At 39.7% G+C, this 21712-nt stretch overlaps 1 protein-coding gene across 1 annotated transcript; it reads left to right on the top strand.

The window, feature by feature from the left end:
* Positions 1 to 3881: 3881 nt before the first annotated feature.
* On the top strand, positions 3882 to 21237 carry NUP43 (nucleoporin 43). The gene is made up of 8 exons (XM_038397154.2): positions 3882 to 4188; positions 5260 to 5382; positions 5666 to 5743; positions 9466 to 9646; positions 12867 to 13002; positions 13756 to 13907; positions 16818 to 16940; positions 20046 to 21237. The coding sequence occupies exons 1-8, from the start codon at positions 4069 to 4071 to the stop codon at positions 20255 to 20257; spliced, it is 1125 nt and encodes a 374-aa protein (XP_038253082.1). The 5' UTR covers positions 3882 to 4068; the 3' UTR covers positions 20258 to 21237.
* The last annotated feature ends 475 nt before the right edge of the window (positions 21238 to 21712 follow it).

The raw sequence follows: 21712 nt of genomic DNA, 5'->3' as shown, positions 1-21712 counted from the left end.
CCCACATTTATCATGTTACCAAACTATTCCTGAGGAATGCAAGTGAGAGAAGGGAAATGGTGATTTTAATAGTTTACAACTCAGCTTAACCTGAATGGAATTCCATGGGACAAAGAGAAGGCAATTCTCTAGGCCAACAGCTTTTTGCGTGCAGAATTTTCAGAGGCCTGCTGCAAACAAGTGAGATGTTAGAGCTTCTCAAAAAAAGGTTTTAGTAAATGTATATAATAATGGAAAGTGTTAGAGAACCAAAATCAAGGTGTTGCTACCAGCTTCCCCTATAATTATGTACATGTCCCAGAAAATGTTTGGTAACCACATTCAGTAAACAGAAAAACAGAATACCTTTTATGCCAATATTCTTTGTAAAGAACCAGAATGCATTCAAGTCCTTCTCTTTCTCTTAAACAAATGGATACACTGCCACTTACTACCCTCTGCCTTTCCTCCCAAAAACCCTTGGACATAGGTTATTTAAATGAAGACCACATCTTCATGAAGCAAAGAAGAAAGAAAATAACCATAAATACAGAAAAAATAACAATTTGTATTTTGACTCCATGGATTTAGCAGGAATGAGATAGGGTTGCCAACTTTCCAGGACTGTCCTGGAGTTGCCAAGAATTAAAGTTTAGTCTTTAATTAAAGGTTATGTCATGTGATGAAACCTCCAAGAATACATCCAATCAAAATTGGCAACCCTAAATAAGATATTAACAGTAAAACAGTTTGTGTACTCCAGAGTCCTCCAGACTGTTTGAAGTTTGACTATATGGATTGAGGAACCTACATTGTCCCCTCCAGAGCAGCTTTGTTTTGAAGCCTCATACTGACCTTTGTCATAAGTGCTAAAAAAGCTTTCTCAGCGTATTTATCCTAACATTGATTGTGACCTGAAGGACTGTTGTTAGTGACTTAATGTTAGAACTGCTGGCCTTGTCCTACAGCAGTGGTCATCAACTGGTCGATTGCAATCGACTGGTCGATCCTGGGGACTCTCCCAGTTGATTGCTATCTCCGGTGGTGTAGCGGGGCTGCCACTAAAGCAGGCTTGCTCCTTGCCTGCCCCGGCCCCATGCCACTCCCAGAAGTGGCCAGAGCGGCCCCAGGGGACAAAGGGGTAGGGGTCTGGGAGCGCTGCTCCTGCCCCCAGCAGCTCCGATTGGCTGGGAATGGGAACCTGTGGCCAATAGGAGCTGAGGGGTGGTACCGGCAGAAAGGGGCAGTGCATGGAGCCATGTGCCCCACCAGCAGCCACAGTGGCGTATCGGCCCCTTCCGGGAGAAGTGTGGGGCTGGGGCCGGCAGGAAGCCGGCCTTAGCCTTGCTGCACCACCAACCGGGAGCAGCCTGCAGTAAGTGCCGCCCAGCGGGAGGCCACACCCCAGCCCCCTCCCGGAGCCAGTACCCCATAGCCCCTCCTGCACCCCAAACCCCCTCCTGTACCCAAGCCCCAGCCCCAGACCTGACCCCCTCTCAGAGCCAGGACCCCCACACCCCCTCCTGTACCCCAACACTCTGCCCAGCCCAGAGTCCCCATTCTGCATTCAAACATCCTCCCAGAGCTTTCTCCCCTCACCCACTCTTGCACCTCAACCCTCTCCCCCATGCTCAACCCAGAGCCCCGTCCCACACTGCATACTGCTTGCCCCCAGCCCAGAGCCTGCATCCCCTCCTGAACCCCAACCTCCTGCCTTAGCCCCATGAAAGTGAGTGAGGGTGCGGGAAAGCAAGTGACGGAGAGAGGTGGGGATGGAGTGAGTGGGGCAGGGCTTGGGGAAGGTGTGGGACCTCGGGGAAGGGGCGGAGTAGATCCTGGTTTGCCCTTAATTCAAAAAGTGATCTTGGATGTAAAGAGGTTGCAGACCACTGTCCTACAGTATGTTACATGGTAGCAGTCCACCCTCTGGGACCCATGAGCTCGCAGTGTGATGCTGTGACCAAAAAAGCTAATGCAATCCTGGGATGCATAAACAGGGGAACATAAGAATGGCCATATTGGGTAAGACCAAAAGTCCATCTAGCCCAGTATCCTGTCTTCCAACAGTGGCCAATGCCAGGTGCTGTAGAGGGAATGAACAAACGGGTAATCATGCAGTGATACATCCCCTGTCACCCATTCCTGGCTTCTGGCAAACAGAGGCTAGGGACACCATCCCTGCACATCCTGACTAATAGCCATTAATGGACCTACTCACCATGAATTTATCTAATTCTTTTTTTAACCCTATTATAGTCTTGGACTTCACAACATCCTCTGGCAAAGAGTTCCACAGGTTGACTGTGCGTTGTGTGAAGAAATACTTCCTTTTCTTTGTTTTAAACCTGCTGCTTATTAATTTCATTTGGTGATCCCTAGTTCTTGTGTTATGAGAAGGATTAAATAATACTTAATTATTTACTTTCTCCACACCAGTCATGAGTTTATAGACCTCTATCATATCCACCCTTCGTCATCTCTTTTCCCAGCTGAAAAGTCCCTAGTCTTATTAATCTCTCCTTATATGGAAGCCATTCCATACCCCTGATCATTTTTGTTGCCCTTTTCCAATTCCAGTATATCTTTTTTGAGATGGGATGATCACATCTACACACAGCATTCAACATGTGAGCATACCATGAATTTATATATGATATTTTCTGTCTTATTATCTATCACTTTCGTAATGATTCCCAACATTCTGTTAGCTTTTTTGACAGCCGCTGCACATTGAGTGGATGTTTTTAGAGAACTATCCACGACTCCAAGATCTCTTTCTTGAATGGTCAGAGCTAACTTAAACCCCATCGTTTTATATGTATAGTTGAGATTGTGTTTTCCAACGTGCATTACTTTGTATTTATCAACATTGAATTTCATCTGCCATTTTGTTGTCCAGTCACCCAGTTTTGTGAGATCTCTTTGTAACTCCTCACAGTCTGCTTTGGACTTAAGTCAGAAGAGGGAGGTTATTTTATCTCTATATTTGGCAGTGGTGTGACCGCTGATGGAATACTGTGTCCAGTTCCAGTGCCCACAGTTCAAGAAGGATGTTGATAAATTAGAGAAGCTTCAAAGGAGAGCTGCAAGAATGATTAAAGGATTAGAAAATATGCCTTTTAGGATAGTCTCAAAGAGCTAAATCTATTTATTTTAACAAACAGAAGGTTAACGGGTGACTTGATTGAAGTCTCCAAGTACATACATGGGGAACAAATATTTAATAATGAGCTCTTCAGGCTAGTGGAGAAACATATAACATGATCTAATGGCTAGAAGTTGAATCCAGACAAATTCAAACAGGAAATAAGGTGTACATTTTTAACAGTGAGTGTAATTAACTATAGTCCGCAATTAGAAAAGATCATGGTGGATTCTCCATCATTGGATATTTTCCAAAAAGATGTTCTCTAGGAATTATTTTGAAGAAGTTCTATGGCTGTTTTATACAGGAGGTCAGACTAGATAATCATAATGGTCCCTTCTGGCCTTGGAATAATTTAGTATGATAACAGTGTTGGACTTCGTAGTGCTAAGCTCTGTCTGCATTGTTGACCTTTACACCAATGCACTCTTCTGCAAATGTTGACCTGATCGTTGAAGTTCGGATGTGAAACCGGCCCTTTCTTTTTCTCCAGGGGCTATATTTGCTTTCCTCTAATGAAGGGTTGGGTTATCAGCTGGTTAATCAGCCAGGTCCAGATCTGGCATCCAACACCGTAAATGTGGACAGCGGGATCCTGTTTGAGATTTTTGTGCAGCCTTGTTTGGGTTTGGATGCGCTATCAATGCAAAGTGACACAGGCGCGGGAAGCTGTCTCGGGAAGCTGGCAGGACTGACAGCGCGGCCCCGCCCCCAGGCAACGTTCCATCCCCCCCCCCCCCCGAGCAGGTCTCGCCCACGTCTGAGCGCAGCCGCCACCGCAGAGGAGGTTTGTCCTTCCGCCGCCGCCGTCTACCGGGCGGCTTCAGCCAATCCGCGAGACTGTTTGGGGCGGAAGAGGCGGGGCAGTGGCGGGAGCCCGTCGGGGCGCCGCGGTCGAAGCTGGTTTCCGCTCCGTAGTCCTGGGGCCTCTCGCTGCTGCCGTCATGGAGGATTTTTCCGCCAAGTTCGTGTCCCAGAAGATCAGTAAGACTCGCTGGCGGCCGGTGCCCGCTGCCGCCCTGCAGCCGCCCGAGCTCTTCGCTACCGGCTCCTGGGACAACGAGGTACCGGCCCGGGGCAGCCCCGCGCCCCCAGATCCCCTCCCGCCCCGGCTCGTGCTGCTGCCGCGCCCCTGCCCGCGTGGCCGGGCCTGGGTTCCCGTGGCCGTTACTCGAACGTGTCACACGCTCGCTCGGCTCTGCCTGGCTCGCGCCGTTAGTGCCCCCCCCCCCCCCCCGGGCAGGCCGCTGCTGGGCCGAGGGGGCTCGGGCGAGAGGCGGCCGAGCGGCGCGAGTGTGTAACAGCGGCACAAGCCGCGGGGTGCTGCGCCTCGTGCCGCGGCGGTGCCCAGCGGGTCCCCCACCCTCAGAGCTGTGCCCGGACCCTGCGCTTCACCACGCTGCGGGGGGACGGGCGCTGCCTCTCGGTGCTGAAGCCCTGGGACCTCCCCGGAGCGGTTCTCTGTGTATTTTCAGATCTTGGTACTTTTAACGGAGACGTTCATCTTTCTCATCTCAATAAATTGAGCACCATGCAGCTAATTGTGTGAGGTTTTAAGAACTAAGCTCCTGGTTTCTCTTCATGAAGTCTAAAGCTCCTTGCTGGACACGGTGTGTGTTTGTTTGCCTAGTTCCACGACCAAAAATTCCTCCTCTTTTTGGTGTGTGCTGGTTGATGGGCTCTCTTCTCCTTAGAGAGCACGGCATTTAACTGGTTATGTAGATTCCATTAGTTGCTTAGCATTTTACAGGATTAATAAACTGTGTAAGTACAAAAAAATTATGGTATGTTTAATTTTCTCCAGGTGCTTTGAATGTATTTAATCTAACTCTATGAAAATATGTCAGCTTGTTTATTTTCCCAAGGTGGTCTCTTTGGGAAGAGAAAGTTGAGCTGACTTATTGTTTCTGGTGTAGCTGTAGATGTGTTTGTTGGTCCCAGGATATTAGAGAGAGAAGGTGGATGAGGTAATATCTTTTATTGGACCAACTTGCTCAAAAAGACACGCTTGTTTCTTTTACCAACAGAATTTGGTTCAATAAAAATGTTATCTCACCCACTTTGTCTCAGCTGACTTATTGACAAGAATGTCTTAAAATATTTTAAAATAAGCTAGCTTCACTCTTGTCATACAGGAAAACAAGATCTCTGTTTGGTCTGTTGGAGACTTTGGAAGTTTGGGTCCCAGTGGGGAGTATCAAGGAGAACCACAGCTCTTATGTGATATCAGGCACCATGGTGATGTTATGGACATGCAGGTAAAATAGTTACATTTAATGGCTGGGTTTTTTTCTTTTTTTTAATAAGGATTTAACACCACTTTTTAAGAAAATTGTAAGTATCAGTGGAATATCAGAATATTGAGAATCAAATAATTTCTTCCTAGGGGGTTATTGTGTAAATCAATTTCCAAACATCAGTTTTTGCATGTGTACATTCTGAGATTATCTAATAATGAGTAAAACTGCTGCAAATTCAAATCACTTGTGTTTCTGTGGTGATGTCCTCAAACTGTAACACGCTTAAGATATTTCTTCTTAGTTTTTTGACCAGGAAAGAATTGTAGCTGCTTCATCAACAGGAAATGTAACAATTTTCCGTCACCATCAAAATAATCAGGTAAATAACTTGCTGTAGACATAACTTGCACTTGGTTTCAGCTACTCCTTGCTTATAGTACAAATCATTTTAGTGTTCAGAGACATGACTTCTCAGAACTATCAAAACATGAAGCAAATGAACTCATGAGTACTAAAATCTGTAAAGCAAGAATTAGGCTAATTTTTAAAATACGTAGAATAGTCAGATAGTACTTACATAAGTGGACCTGTGGAAACAACTGGGCTTACAAATTTACCTAGATTGTGAACTTTATTGTAGAAAGTATGCATATGTTCATAAGATATTGCAATAACCTATAATAACAAATGGTAATAGGAAAAGATATAAAAAGCAGATAGCATAACTAAATTAGTCTAAACAAAAAGGATAAGTGAACGTAATTCAAAGATTGTGTTAAAATTATATACTTGTTAAACACGGAATGTAAAGACAAAAGTTGTTAATCCAAAAATGGTGTGTCAAATACTAAGTCTAATTAATAAACAAAATGATGAGGGAATGGGGTATTCTACCCATCATTTCCTTTTTGGGTCATTAAAAGAGAATTTTTTGTGTGTGTGGGGGGGGAACAAAAATAAAAACTGATGATGGCGACTGGAGCAAGCTTCACCATCATGGCTGTCACCCCCAACTGTCTTCTGCACATTAGAACTTTTTTGTCCTAAACCTGAGGGATGTTCTGATCAGACCAAGCCAAAGAGAAGAATACTGATGATGACACCACCTCACTCAGTTCTAGCTGAATCCCAAACCCTCCTTAGAATGAAATGGGATTGGACAATACAAACTAATCTGGTTACATTGTTAAACTTCTAACTAGATGAAGTGAGCTGTAGCTCACGAAAGCTTATGCTCAAATAAATTTGTTAGTCTCTAAGGTGCCACAAGTACTCCTTTTCTTTCTGTAGATACAGGTAAACACAGATGAATACCCTTAGCCCCTATCCTTGATTTCTACTACCACACATAAATGAGTAGATGATTGCTAGTCTAGTACATCTCTTTGAAATTCTCATGCAAGTAGATTGCCTTGATTACAATTATAATACCTTCTGTTAAATTCTTATGGGTCATTCACAGGTTGGCTGGTCTGTCAGTGTCACAATATTGTGAAGGATAATTCAAGGCGGAGTGGCCTGTTAACACTTCTGCAGTCATAGGACAAAAAGAGGGGGTTCATGAGTGGGTTACAGATTGTTGACATATCTTCATTGTTACAATGATCAGTACCTACCACCCCACATTGGAACTCAGACCAGGTATCTTCAAATAACTACAACCCATACTTGATGGGGACCCCATTGTGAAAGATATCTTTCCTGAACTCCCACTTCTGGCCTTCAAACAATTTCCCAACCTTTCTAAAGTCATCATCAGAAGCAAGCTCCCCACTCACCAGGACACACCAACTCCAAGTAGTTTCAGATCCTGCCAGGACAACAGATGCAAAACCTGCAGACATATCTCCACTGGTACAGTGATCAACACAGCTTTCAAGATCTAGGGGGGAGGGATAACTCAGTGGTTTGAGCATTGGCCTGCTAAACCCAGGGTTGTGAGTACAATCCTTGCAGGGGGCCAGTTAGGGACCTGGGGCAAAAATTGGGGATTGGTCCTGCTTTGAGCAGGGGGTTGGACTAGATGACCTCCTGAGGTCCGTTCCAACCCTGATATTCTATGATTCTAATAGCTGCAGCTCATCTCGATTAACTTCTTCTCTTTACCCTGAAAGGAAAGTTTTGGACTTGAACAACGGCAGCAACAACAGTTTCAGACCATTTGAACCAGCTTCTTTTCTTTTCCCCCAAAAGGGAAGTTATTACTATTTTTAATACCATATAAGAGACTGTCAAAGAAGAGGGTTTTCCTTTCTCCAGTTAAAAGGAAAGGGAGCAAGAAAGCTTGTTAAAATAAAATCCTTACTTAATAGTTTACATTTCAAATGCTTTAACTGTTTTCTTGTCTGATGTATCTTTTAATAAAAGGTTAAAAGGATTTTTAATGGTGTGTTTGCCATGGTACTAAGCTGGCTGTATATATATGTATGTATATGTATGTGTGTATGTATATGTATATATATGTATGTGTATGTGTGTATATATATATATACCAAAACCCCAGGCCTTGTTTCAACACTGAACAGTATTAAGTGAGACTGAGTCATGTTAACATCTTTGGGTCCTTTATTTCATCTAAACCAATCCAGCAGATCTTATGGTTGTCTGACAGATGACTTGTAGGATATATGAAGAGCCATGTTCTAGACCAGGAGCGGGCAAACTTTTTGGCCTGAGGGCCACATCGGGTTTCGGAAATTGTATGGAGGGTAGGTTAGGGGAGGCTGTGACAGGCTGTGCTGCTCCCCCAGACTCCTGCCCCATCCAACCCCCCTGTTCCCTGATGGCCCCCACCCCCGCTCCCTGTCCCCTGACCGCCCCCGGAACCCCTGCCTGCCCCCCACTGCACCATCCAACCCCCCCTCCTTCCTCACTACCCCCATTCAACCATCCACACCCCCACCCCTAGAGCACTCCCCTGCCCTCTATCCAACATCCCCTGCCCTCTTACCGTGCAGCGCAGAGCACTGGTGGCTTGCTGCCCAGACCGTTGCGCTGGTGTAGTGTAGTAAATTGCTCTCCATAACTGCTATCAGTAGCACATTCCTACACGGAGCACTACACTAGATACACCGGCAGAATGGCGTGCTGAGGCTGCAGGGGAGGGGCCCAGGGCTAGCCGCCTGGGCCAGGAGCTCAGGGGTTGGGCAGGAGGGTTCCACGGGATGTAGTTTGCCCACCTCTGTTCTAGACAGACTCCTTCCTTACATGAATATGTCAGCAAATAGTCTGTTCATTGAATGTTTATGCATATATAAAAATTACAATGGTATGTTACTTGATTCATGTAGTAGTTGCCATACTTCTGAAAGAATATTGGCCTGTTCGTTGTTTTTGTTTGTTTTGTTTTTTTCTTTGTTTTTTAAAGAGAACATGTATGAGTCTAGAACTTAGATGCAACTTGAATTTATAAAGCAAGTACACGCTTAGCTAAACAGGATGTTCCATAACTGTTGGATTTATTTCCTGATGAACATACTGTCTGATAGAAAGACAGGCAATATCTGAGAACTCTACAGTTCCACCTGTAAATTAACTTTCTGTATTTGTTTTACTTTATTGTGTAGTTATGAGAACAACTAAATATGAGAGGGTTTTTTGGCAATAAATTGACTTCTTTACTGCCATAAACCAATTATTTGATCTGAAAGTCTATGCTCAGTATCCAGACATCATGAAGACTCTATATCCCTGATAATTATCACTGTGTTGAAATACATGTCTCTGATCATAAAAATAAATATCTAAATAGATTGCATTTCTTGTCTGGCAGGGTTCTTACGCTTTCTAGAGCTACTGCTATTCAACATGTCCCTGTTAAGAAGCTCCAGTGATGGAGCTGAGAGAGTGTTTGGTCTGGTCCATCATGCCCAGAAGGATAGTGGCTGCAATGCAGGGTTGTGCATTGGGGATTAAAGGGGAACGACAGATCTTCTGATCTGTAATGATGTGAACAACCCTTGAAATAATGTGGTGTGCCCTGGTTGTATCAGAACTAGTTTCTGATTCAACTTCTTTAAACATTTCAGAAGCTTTGGTCTCTAATAGTGTCACAGGATTGTTAATTAGTACTATAGATAAATTCTCCTCTTTACTTCTTAGACTTTATCTATAAACCAACGATGGGAGAGGGCCCATTACCATGTGGATCCAGATACACCTTTCTATGGTGGAGCGTCATGTACAGGGGTCATCTGCAACAACCCAGAAATTGTCACTGTTGGAGAAGATGGTAGAATAAATCTTTTCAGAGCTGACCACAGGGAGGCTGTGAGAACTATAGGTAGGCCAAATAATCACTTTTTAACAAATGTGGTCTAAAGAATTTCAGTCTCTACTCATCAGGTGACAGACCAAAAAAAGAAATAGCCAGTAACTTCAGAATTTTGCTGAATGTCTCAATAGAACCTGTAATGGGTATTCATTCAGATCTAAAATATTTGCTATTTTATGGTGTTTAATTGACAGACAAAGTTCAGACGTAGAGCTACCTGCATGCATATGTTTTTCACAGCCTCTGAAATACTGCATTATTTGTCACAGCAGCTATTTTAAATTGTACTTCCTTTTGAAACATGACTATCAAGATTTTGACCACAAGTGGTCAATATGAACCCATTCTTCTTTTCACATGATATAGAGATGTTATCCTTTTGTTCTGGCTAAATTCCAATTTTGTTGTTTTTGTTTTATGTCTACCTAAAGGAACACTATAAATAAATTATCTTCTGGTACTATATTGGTCCTTCAGTTCTCTTGCCATTTTCTGTGGCTTTGCAGTTACATTTTCTCTCTGTGCGGAAAACCCCATTCACACAAAAGAAACAACCATAAGAAGTGAAATTTACAAAGTAAACAAACTGAAAAAGAAATGTTTCTCTAATCTTTCTGTTACAGTAATATTGAGTAAGTCCCCCACTTAAATGGTATCTAAAAAATTTTCAGATAGAATTTTTTTTTTGTTTACGTTGATAACATTCTTTTACTTCCCAGGCAGTTCCAGCTGGACGTGGTATTTTTCACTTCCTATCTGAAATTGCACTGTTAAACAACTGCTGTGATTCACCCCAGATGTAGTTGCATTTTTGGTAGATGAGGGAATCCAAACTATAATGAGTAAGCTAATGGGCAAAGTGTTTTGGGATCCTCTTATATGAAAGACACTACAGAAATATACAAGATGTATCCTAAAAATATGTGATAGGGATGGTAATGTTCTGTTGGGAATTCCTGTAAGAGATCTGTAATCTCTTCTAGACTGAGAATCCTATTTCTGTCTCTGCTATGGAACACAAGACAGGGTGACGATTTATAACAGACACTGTATTAAATGTGTAATTGTTTTGTTCAGATGACTTAACCCACATAAATTCTGCACACTTAAAAAAATGTTACTGTTGAAATATAGATATAGGATTATTTACCACTACATTCCTAATAAAAAGGGAATTTACTGTTTAGCTAATATGTCCAATATATGCTAAATAGTAAAGTGCTAAATTATGACATTTTGCAGTAAGTTCTAATGCAGGGCATGCACTTAATATACATCAGAACACAAAAGAGAATAATAGGGAAATAGAAATTAAAGGGGAATAGTTTTTTATAAAGAGACAGAGTATGTGGGGGAAAAGAAATAATGTGCAAGAATGTATTTTTTGTTTAGATCATATGCACAAATTTCCTTGTAAGTGAAACTTGTCTTAAGTGACACTCAGTGGACCAGCAAAATTTGTTTCTCTGGTATGGATAGAGGAAATGAGAGGATATATCAGAATGGTCTCAAGATGGGGTTCCCTTTAGGAAATAGCCTTTAGTGTGTGTTTCACTTTGAAATTTCACTGAATTAATATGCAATTTGAAGTTGAACTTAATAAACTTCAATTGGGCAACTGTGTTAACTGCTATTCTAATTTATTTATGAATAAGCACATTAAATTTTGTTTAGCAGATTGTTCAGGAATGTAATGCATCTCTATTTCTGATCGAATAGATTGCAAAGCTACTATCTTCAGGAAAAAAGCTAGAGGGGAAGTCTATGTAAATATATAAAAGGCGGATATTCAGTCATGCTAAAAGGGTGCAAACTTTCTAAATTCTTCTCGTAGTTAGTATATGCTGAAATTTTAATGGAATTGGCCTTTCCTGTGTTTGTGCAGTATGCACAAAATGTAGTCTAGTTCACTTTTAAAGAAGATTCTCTGGTTGTCTACTCTCCGTTGAACACAAAAGAACACATTTATTTAAATGCATGCTTAACATGATTGCTATACAATTCAGGTAATCTCCATAGGAGAGAAATAGGGATACCTCCTGAATTTTTGTTTAATCTTAAGCATGAATTAACAAGTACAATGCAAAAGCATCTAAAAAGGATACCAGTACACTTCTTATACACATTATTCCATTACAGTAAAAAACAAAGTATGAGCAATACAGAAACATAAGTTAATAAGAAGATGTAGCGTAAGTCAGTCAATTAAGGCACTGTCTTCTAAACTCCAAAAGAGTGACCAAATGCTGCTAGACTTGGCTTTTATCTCTGAAGGTAAATGATGCTGTTTGTAAAGCACTCAAATATTTTAATGAAAAACAAATATTTTTAACCCTAACTATGGGTTAACGATAGTGGGCGGTGCTTCTATAGAGGAGACCTATTTAAGGACAGATGACCTGCTGGATGGGCATCATGTAGGTGGTGATGATTGAATAAGAAGTCATGTCTTGGTAAAGATTGATGAAATGGCACTGAAATCCTTTTGTAGACAGCTGCTTAATTTATCATAGTAGCTGGAGTTGTGGCTCTTATGGAACACAGACTCACACTATGAAAAGCTTCACAGCCTCCAGTTGTGAAACAATGGACTTGCGATATACAATATGTCCTTTTTTAAAAGGCCTGTTGCAAAGCAATGGCGCATGCCACAAACACTGACTAAATGACTTCCTTTTGTCAACCACTTGTAGTAAATCTTCCCAAGTCAAAAATTAGATCTGATTCTTCTAAAATAATTCAATTTATAAAGCACAGACCAATTACCTGACTGTCAGTAACAAACTAGATGGTCTGTAGAGCATGCATCTCTTTTTCCTATGTACCTTCATGTATTACTTAAATTTTTATAAACCACATATAAACCCAGTAAAAATCAAATTTAAAAGAATCTGGTTCAATAACTTTGTTTAAACAAACTCATAGTAGGGAATTCAGGTTAGGGAAATGGCTTCCTCGATAGACTTCGGGAGATGGAGTATCAATACAAACACATAGTGGACATAAAAGAAGCTAGAGCATATTGGAAAACTCGATTTTATATAAAGGAGGAGGAAGGATGTTCTTAGCAGTGAGTTTCAAAAGCAGCTGCTTTGAAAACTGGTGAAGTTTAATCTGCAGACCATGGGTTTTTGACAGATAAAAGGAAAATAGATGCTAATAGTGCAAGCACTTGGTTTGAAACTGTTTGTTGTTTAATCAATATTTTCCTAATCTCTTCCTCTTGCAGAAAATGCAGACAGCAGTACGCTCCATGCAGTGACTTTCCTTCGCACAACTGAGATTTTGACAGTAAATTCAATTGGACAGTTAAAAATATGGGACTTCAGACAGCAAAGAAACGAGCCATCTCAAATATTTTCCTTGTAAGCTTTTTATTTTCAGCTTGTATTTTCTAGTAAATAAATCTTAAACAAGGAAACAATCTATTACATATAAATCTCTTGGACTATACTTTCTTGATAACAGATGATACATAATTGAATTTGGATATTGTAATTGGAGGACTGCAGTGTTTACGTCTATAGAAATTTTTCCCCCATCTCCTCTGAATACAGTATATTTCTGGTTAGGAAAACAGCATTGTGTAACGCTTGGCACTTTTAGCCTTCAGAGTGCTTTATGAACACTAATTCCATGTGCTTCATGAGGTAGTTAAGAAATTGAAATATAGGGCCTGATCAAAATCCCACTGTTGATAATGGGGAATCAGGCTTATCTAGTGGGTGAGTGACTAAAACTCCCTTTGCAGCCTATTGTGTGTTAGAACTGGAATTAGGAATGGACGTGTAACAACCCTTTGTAAATATAAGTTTATCTGTACTTCTTACCACAAAGCACCCTTACACTTGTAGTGAAATATTTATTAAGCTTTTGTAGGTGGTCAATAATAAACCACAAGGTACAGAGCTTGGTGCCTGTCTAATTAGTCGTCAATAACTTAATAAAAGAAACAAGTTCCAGTGGGTGTCAAATTGTTCTAACCTCAGTAGTAAGATGCTCCTGGTAATTATACATCATAATTAATATAATTACCAATTTTGATCAACAGTATAGTACTTTGAGAGGGGAAAAATGGTTTGAACGGGAAATTACTTTTGTTTTCCCCCTCTTCACAGGACAGGTGACAGAATTCCACTACACTGTGTTGACAGGCATCCCAACCAGCAGCATATTGTAGCTACAGGTGGCCAAGATGGAATGTTGAGTATCTGGGATGTTAGACAAGGCAGCATGCCAGTGTCCCTGCTCAATGCTCATGAAGCTGAAAGTAAGAACCTAAAGAGAAACAGATATTGTATCTCTAAATCTTGTCCAGAAATACAGAAATATTTAAACACTGCTTTTTTTGTTATAGCTACTAAATGTGTGTTCATCCACACTGTTTGCTTCCAGGCTTATTCTTTGTCTAACAGGAGCTGGTTAATGTTGTATGTTATGGCTAACCGAAAGTCTAGTCAAATAAGAAATAGAATTGAGAAAGTGGTTTGTTTTTTGTCACATGCATCTTATAACTCATTTAAACATATATTGTTTCTAGAAGAATGGCATACTGGTGGTCCTTTGCTCGTGTAACATCTATTAACATTTGATAGGAATCACATAAGCACCGAGAGCAGGATTATAGTAATTGACAAATTTGAAAATGTGCAACTGAGTCAAGAGAAAAAGAACTTAAAAAAAATAGTTTTTAAAAATATCCTTTGGGATAGGTTTTTTTTGTTCCTTTTTGTGATTGGGATGTTCCCTCAGATGATGAAACATAACCACTTCTACTGGCAATTTTCTGAGAGCATTAACTATGAGGGAGTAGCTCTTTTTTTCACAACGTTGTGCTGGAAATATTCCTTGACAGTTGCAGAAATGTATTTAAAGATATGGGGTAAAATTTTCAAAAGCGCTTATGTCATTTAAGATCGTAAGTCCCATTCACTTTCAGTGGGACTGAAGTTTTTTTGAAAACGTTACCTTTTACGTCTAAATATCAACTTAGTTTATGGCAGAGGTTCTCAAACTGTGGTCCATTCAGGTGGTTCGCAGATAGTTCCCTAGAAGGTGTGCGCCTGGGCGGCCACACACAGGAGAATGAAGGACCACCCACCTAATTAGTGGAGCTGTGCTGGTGTGGCTCAACTAATTAGGTGCCTGGACCCTGGAAAAGAAGCACATGTGAGGTGGCAGCCTTGGGAGGAATAGGGGGTAAGTGACAGGAGGAAGTGGGGTAAGAAGAGAGGGGTGGGGGAAATTTGGGATTTGCAGGGCTGCAGCAGCCAGAGAAAGAGGCGATTTTTCCCCAGCCCCAGGGCTGCAGCTGCCAGGGAGAGAGGGCCCTCCTTTCTTTGTAGAACAAAACAAACATTAATTGTTGTTGAGTTTTTTTAAATATAGCGCTTTTATCCAAAGTGCTTTACAATAGTTAGCTAACGGTACAAATAACATTTAGAAAGATCATTAAGCGGTCTGCCAAGACCCTCAGCAATTTTCAAGTGGTCCGCGAAAAAAAAAAGTTTGAGAACCACTGATTTATAGGGGAAAATGTACACTTGTTACACTCAGCTTCTTAATTTGCATGGGGTGAGGCAGGGGAAAAGCTACTAGTTTTCTGTATATCCATTGCATTGAATGTACAACTTTGCCCAAAAATTCACACTAAACATAACTTTGGTTGCTTATTGATTATATTAGCCAGGTTCTAGCTATGGGTACAGTGATGCATGTGATACTAAATCTAATGGCTAATCAAATTGCATGCTGTCAAGTATGGGTCTCTGATACAAAAGTGTTGATGAGTCAGAGGAGGGTAAGGTCAGGTTGGTCTATGCTTCTCCAACAGCCCTCTTGGGGCAATAAGTAAAGAGGAAGTTAGTGTGCAGATTGTGAAAGTATCAAGTTTATGCCTGTGCACCTTTTAGAAAGACAGTAGTCCAGTTCTTGGCTTCTGATGGTCCACCCCACAGAAGCCTACTAACATCTTTTCCACAACTCCATCTGAGCTACAGCGAGTACTGGCTAGATAACCTGGCTCTGGTGGTCTTTGTCTTACCCCTGATCTCAATAACAAGAAAAGATTATGCAAGTATAGTAGCGTTATATTTTGCTTACACCTGCACTATCCTGGCATTCATTAACTTGCACTGGGTTTCCCCCATTAGTGCAAACTAATGAGATTTTACTGTATCTTGTATTTGTTTTCTAACATTTCATGTGTGACACTTCATAAAAGTCGATACGATAATATGGGTTCTCTTCTGATACAAATGGGTTTTAAAATATATTCCACTTTAAGTAAGCAAATTAAATTTTGGTCTGGTAGGACACAGGTAACTTAAACATTAAGGTGAACGGAGGAAAGTGTATATAGCTTAGTTAATGCATTCCTATTTTTGTGTCCTTTCCCCTTCTTGTTTGTTTTTTGTCTATCTAAATTTAGATTGTAAACTCTTCAAGACAGGGACCTTTTTGCCTTGTTTTATGAAGTACCTAGCATATTGCTGGGAGTAGGATAGATGATTCAACTTCAGATGGGAGAAGAGACCCACAAAACCAGGGGAAACAGTGAAACTGGGTATACATGATGCACAATGTAAACCAGGGAGAAAATTCTTTAGTCTTTCAAAGAAAGTAATCTCGAGTATTATTTAGAACAGTGACAGTTAAAAGTTGAGTCAGTTGTGGAGTTTAAGGCCAGAAGGAATCTCAAATCATTTGCATGACCTCCTGTATGTCGGAGATTATCAACACCACCCAGCAACCGCACGTTAAACCCAACAACTGAAATTAGACCAAAGTATTACAGCTTCGAGGAGGCCAAGTTGTCGATGTGCCACAGGCAGAGAATAGGAGGGACTGAGGTGCACCAATGCCTCTGCAATGACAGAGAAATGATTGCAAAAGAAGTGGGGGTTTTGTGTATGGGTTATATGGTTTTAATTTTGTTCTGTGTTTTGGTTTGATGGGTTTTTTTTTTTGTTTGTTTTTTTGTTTTTTTTTACAGTTAAGACAGAATGGAAGCTCTATAGACAGTTTAGTTCATCTCCAGTACATTGAGTGAGGAGTTACACTGAACACCTTGATTTGGAATTTCCTTGTTTTCTTGGAGAATCAAACTCTTTGATATTATTTTAATATAATTTGTTTATATAATCATGGGTAATAAACGTGAATTGCTTGACTTTTGTAGTGTGGGAAGTTCACTTCCATCCTTCCAACCCAGATCACCTATTTACATGTTCTGAAGATGGCTCTCTTTGGCATTGGGATACCTCCACAGGTATATCAGAAAAGCCATCTTTTTTCCATCAAGGTAAGTATTTTTGAAGCAAACTTCCTTTTAGGAAAGTGAAGATCTTAGGCTGAGTTTGTGCAGAGTAGTTAATTAATTGGCTTGAGGGCACTATTCCATATTCTGATCACTTATATCGAGGGCTTTTGAAGATGGGAGTATGATTATTTCTTATTAGAAAGAGATGGTCTTAGTGGTCCTCTTCAAGAGAATTTCAGGGCTTTCACTTGTTTCCTTAAATATTACCTCATATCTGATGTGAGTACGCGTACCAAAAATGGGTCAAGGGGCACACCTAGAATTTTCACAGCTAAATCCAGTTCACTTTCCAAAAATCAGAGATTTATTGATTTGGAAGGGCATTAAATGTATATTATATACAACTGTGTATATCCTTGAGGGAGATTTAAAGAATGGTATGGATAAGATTCTGGGATACTGTAATAAGGACATAAGGAAACTGAAGTATGAATAAGGGAACTCTCTTTTAACTGGACAAATATATTAGAGACTAAATGGAAGACTTTCTGTATACCTGTTGAAGGAAATTGCTTGTCTAATAAACTAGACGAATAGGCTGCCAAGCGATTTAAAAAACTTAATCGTGCTATTAAACAATAATATAATATCCCTTATTTAAATATTTTTGGATGTTTTCTACATTTTCAAATATATTCATTTCAATTACAACACAGAATACAAAGTGTACAGTGCTCACTTTATATTTTTTATTACAAATATTTGCACTGTAAAAAGAAATTAGTTTTTAATTCACCTCATACAAGTACTGTAGTGCAGTCTTTTTATCGTGAAAGTTGAACTTACAAATGTAGAATTATGTACAACAAAAGGCATTCAAAAATAAAACGATGGAAAACTTCAGAGCCTACAAGTCCACTCAGCCCTACTTCTTATTCTGCCAATCGCTAAGATAAACAAGTTCATTTACATTTATGAGAGGTAATGTTTCCTACTTCTTATTTACAATGTCACCTGAAAGTGAGAACAGGCATTCACATGTAGCCAGCATCGTAAGATACTTACATGCCAGATGCACTAAAGATTCATCATGTCCCATCATGGTTCAACCACCAATCCAGAGGACATGCTGATGATGCTTCATTAAAATGTGTTAATTAAATTTGTGACTGAACTCCTTGGGGGAGTATCCTGCGGTTTTACCCGCATTCTGCCATATATTTCATGTTATAGCAGTCTCGGATGATGACCCAATACATGTTCGTTTTAAGAACTTTCACTGCAGATTTGACAAAATGTAAAGATGATATCCATGTGAAATTTCTAAAGATAGATACAGCACTCAACCAAAGGCTTAAAAATCTGAAGCCTCGTCCAAAATCTGAGAGGGACGAGGTGTGGAGCATGATTTCAGAAGTCTTAAAAGAGCAACACTCAGACGCGAAAACTACAGAACCCAAACCACCAAAAAAGAAAAACCTTTTGCCGGTGGCATCTGACTCAGATGATGAAAATGAACATGCATTGGTCCACATTGCTTTGGATCATTATCAAGCACAGTCTGTCATCAGCAAGGATGCATGTCCTCTGGAATGGTGGTTGAACCATGACGGGACATGATGAATCTTTAGTGCGTCCGCATGTAAATATCTTGCGATTGCTGGCTACATGCGAATGCCTGTTCTCATTTTCAGGTGACATTGTAAATAAGAAGTAGGAAGCATTACCTCCCATAAATGTAAACGAATGTTTCTCTTAGTGATTGGCTGAATAAGAAATAGGGCTGAGTGGACTTGTAGGCTCTGAAGTTTTACATTGCTTTTGAGTGCAATTATATACAACAAAAAAATTACATTTGTAAGTTGCGCTTTCACGATAGAGATCAAACTACAGTAAGTGTATGAGATGAATTGAAAAATACTATTTCTTCATTTTTACAGTGAAAATATTTGTAATAAAGTGATCAGTGTACACTTCATATTCTGTGTTGTAACTGAAATCAATATATTGGAAAACGTTGAAAAAATACAAAAATATTTAATGCATTTCAATTGGTATTCTGTTTAATAGTGTGATTAAAACTGCAATTATCACAATTAATTTTTTGAGTTAACTGCGATTAATTGACAGCCCTATAGACAAATCATTGTAGGGGAAAACATATTTTAATGCAAAATGAGACTTAATACTAAGGCGGTCAGATTCTGCTGCCTTCTGTTTTCATTCTTGTCGTAGTTTTTGGAATACAAAATTCTACCTCCATGTAGAAACAAAATTCACAACATAGTGTTGATGTAAAATACACTTGAAATTTCTAGTACGAAACATTACTGTAGCTAAAAATAGGGAAAATATTCAGATTTTTCTTGTGAAGTAAACTCCCCTCTCTCCCGGACTCAGAGGTTTGAGGGATTTCTATATAGGGGAAAGCTGATATAACTGAGACTAAATAATAAATCTGGTTGCACTCTGCTTCTCAGTTGTAGCAGGTTTGCCTATTGCATACCCTGGGTTCTAAACAAATAGCTTTTTTTCCCCTCAGTCTCTCTCTCTTCCTCCAATTTTAATCTTGTAATGAAATCATAATTCTGATTTTGTGAAATTTGTGACTGTTTCTTTCCATAGCAAAGTCAAAACCAGGTGTATCCTATGTAAAGGATAAGCAGGAAATTTGGGGGGGGGGAAATTAGGATGGGATGATTTGGATCAATATCTTAAACACAAATCTGAAGCAGCAATAAACATAGGAAAATACCTTCTAAGCAAATTACTTTCAAACTGAAAGCAAGCTTGGACCTCTGCAAGTTAATTAATCAGGAGGTTAATGTATCTAGTACATAATATGTTGTTTCTCATTGTACTCTAAGAAGGTGATTCCTTACTGTTACGATGGCATTAGCTCTCAGTTGAGGGGAGATCAGGTAAAGAGCTAGTAAAAAACTAGCTATTCTGAGTGACTTCTGTCAGTTAAATAAAGCAAAATATTTTTTGGTCCATTGGAGACTCATCAAAGCTCATCAAATCAATTCAATCTAAAATGCAGATTTTCGTATTCCACCATTTTCGCAGAATGCTTAATATGCCACCCCAATCCAGAATTGAAATGAATAAAATCAAAGCTAACTGGTTCTTTTTGTTTTTGTTTAGGTGGAAGAAGTACTACACTTCTGTCACACACTGCTAACCAGTCTGTAATAAGTGCCTGGCTAAGCAACAATCCTACCAAGGACCGCATGGAGATCACCAATTTAGTTCCAAATCAGACATTATCTGTGAATAGCTTGGATGTTTTAGGACCCTGTCTAGTATGTGGTACTGATGCAGAAGCCATTTATGTTAATAGGCACCTTTTTGCTTGAATATACTTTAAAGGGACACTCTCTTAAGTAGTTTAACTACCTTGAGAACTAGCAGGAAAGGTCCTCAGGATTCCAATTTTTTAAAAATGAAATCTTTTACAGAAGCCTGGTAACATAGGGGCCTTTAAAGCAGTCCTAGTAATGCAGAGGGAAAACAAGCTATATAAGGCTCTTGAGAACTATTCCTTTACCATTGATGCTTATGCATCCAGTGAATGAAATAGCAGTTACCATATGTTATGTAAGTGCACCCTTCTTTATTGCTCACTGCCTTTTGCATTTCTTATCTAGCAAGCAAAAAAACAATCGGTAGGGAAATAAATTGTATTTTAAATGTTCTAAGGGTGTTACGATAGCTTTGAAGTCCCTTAATGTTCATGCTATTGTAATAACACTAAAGTATTCATTCAGGGCCAAATTTTAGGATTCTTGCGTTCTTTTAAAGACAGACTAATAGAAATATTAATTTTTTTTTTATTTGAAATTTTTATAATTAAACATCCCCAGACACTATTAGAAATGCAATTGTTATGCTGGTGCGTGACAACTAGAAAGGGAAACAGAATTAAGTGAAATGCAAAAAGGACTGGTTAAATGGTGAATGGTTAAGTCCCATAAGAGTCTAAAAATCTTGAAGCTGTAGTCTAAGACAATGCTAACAACACTGATATAGGCGCATTAAAATTTGATGTGTACATTGTGCCTGTACACTTCCGATTTGTAGAAAAAATTGTTTATCAGTTAGTCTTTCTGAGTGCTGGACAGACATCTGACCAGCATTATCCTATTAAGGTCAATTTCATATGATAAACAATTTTTGACAAAGCTTTAGTCGTGAGTTTTGTCAAAATTAATGGAGCACTAAATCTAAGTGTTACCCAACAGCTATCGTAAAAACGCCTAATTTTTCAATATTATGTCTAGCTTTTGTAACAAGGAGCCCTTTCTTCAATGTTTTTAATAAATGTTTTCCACCAGAATTTTATTTACTTGTTCTTATGCCTTAGCTTTTATTATAAAGTGAAAGATAAGTTTGAATGGCCATTTTGCAGAAGGCTAAACAACGTATTTTTGCCTTAGTTTGGTGTTACAATTGACTGATAGAAGTTGATCTTAATATGCAGCACACCTACTTTAAGGTCCCACAATGTGGTTCCACACTGGAACCATGGGCCTTCTGCACAAATTAGCTTGTGGGATTGGGATCTAAGTTATTATGCCCTAATAGCTTGACTTCTCAGATGTGAATCTATGAAATATGGATACCAGAACTGCAACCAATATTCCAGTAGTGATCCCGCTGCTAGAGAGAACAGTGTTGATGTAATATACTTAGACTTCTCTAACATATTTGCCTTGGTACTGCACAACATTTTGATTAAAAACAAAAGAACTAGAACCATATAAAATTTACATGATGCTAATTAAGCAGATTAAAAATTGGCGAAATGACAG

Source organism: Dermochelys coriacea, chromosome 3, assembly GCF_009764565.3.
Source record: "Dermochelys coriacea isolate rDerCor1 chromosome 3, rDerCor1.pri.v4, whole genome shotgun sequence".
NCBI classification, from domain to species: Eukaryota; Metazoa; Chordata; order Testudines; family Dermochelyidae; genus Dermochelys; species Dermochelys coriacea.
This window is presented reverse-complemented; position numbering and strand designations above follow the sequence as displayed.

Coding starts and splice junctions, on each gene's coding strand:
- NUP43 (XM_038397154.2), top strand. CDS start 4,069: ATGGAGGATTTTTCCGCCAAGTTCGTGTCCCAGAAGATCAGTAAGACT. Junction 5,744..9,465: donor GTCACCATCAAAATAATCAG/GTAAATAACTTG, acceptor TTTACTTCTTAG/ACTTTATCTATAAACCAACG. Junction 9,647..12,866: donor GGAGGCTGTGAGAACTATAG/GTAGGCCAAATA, acceptor TTCCTCTTGCAG/AAAATGCAGACAGCAGTACG.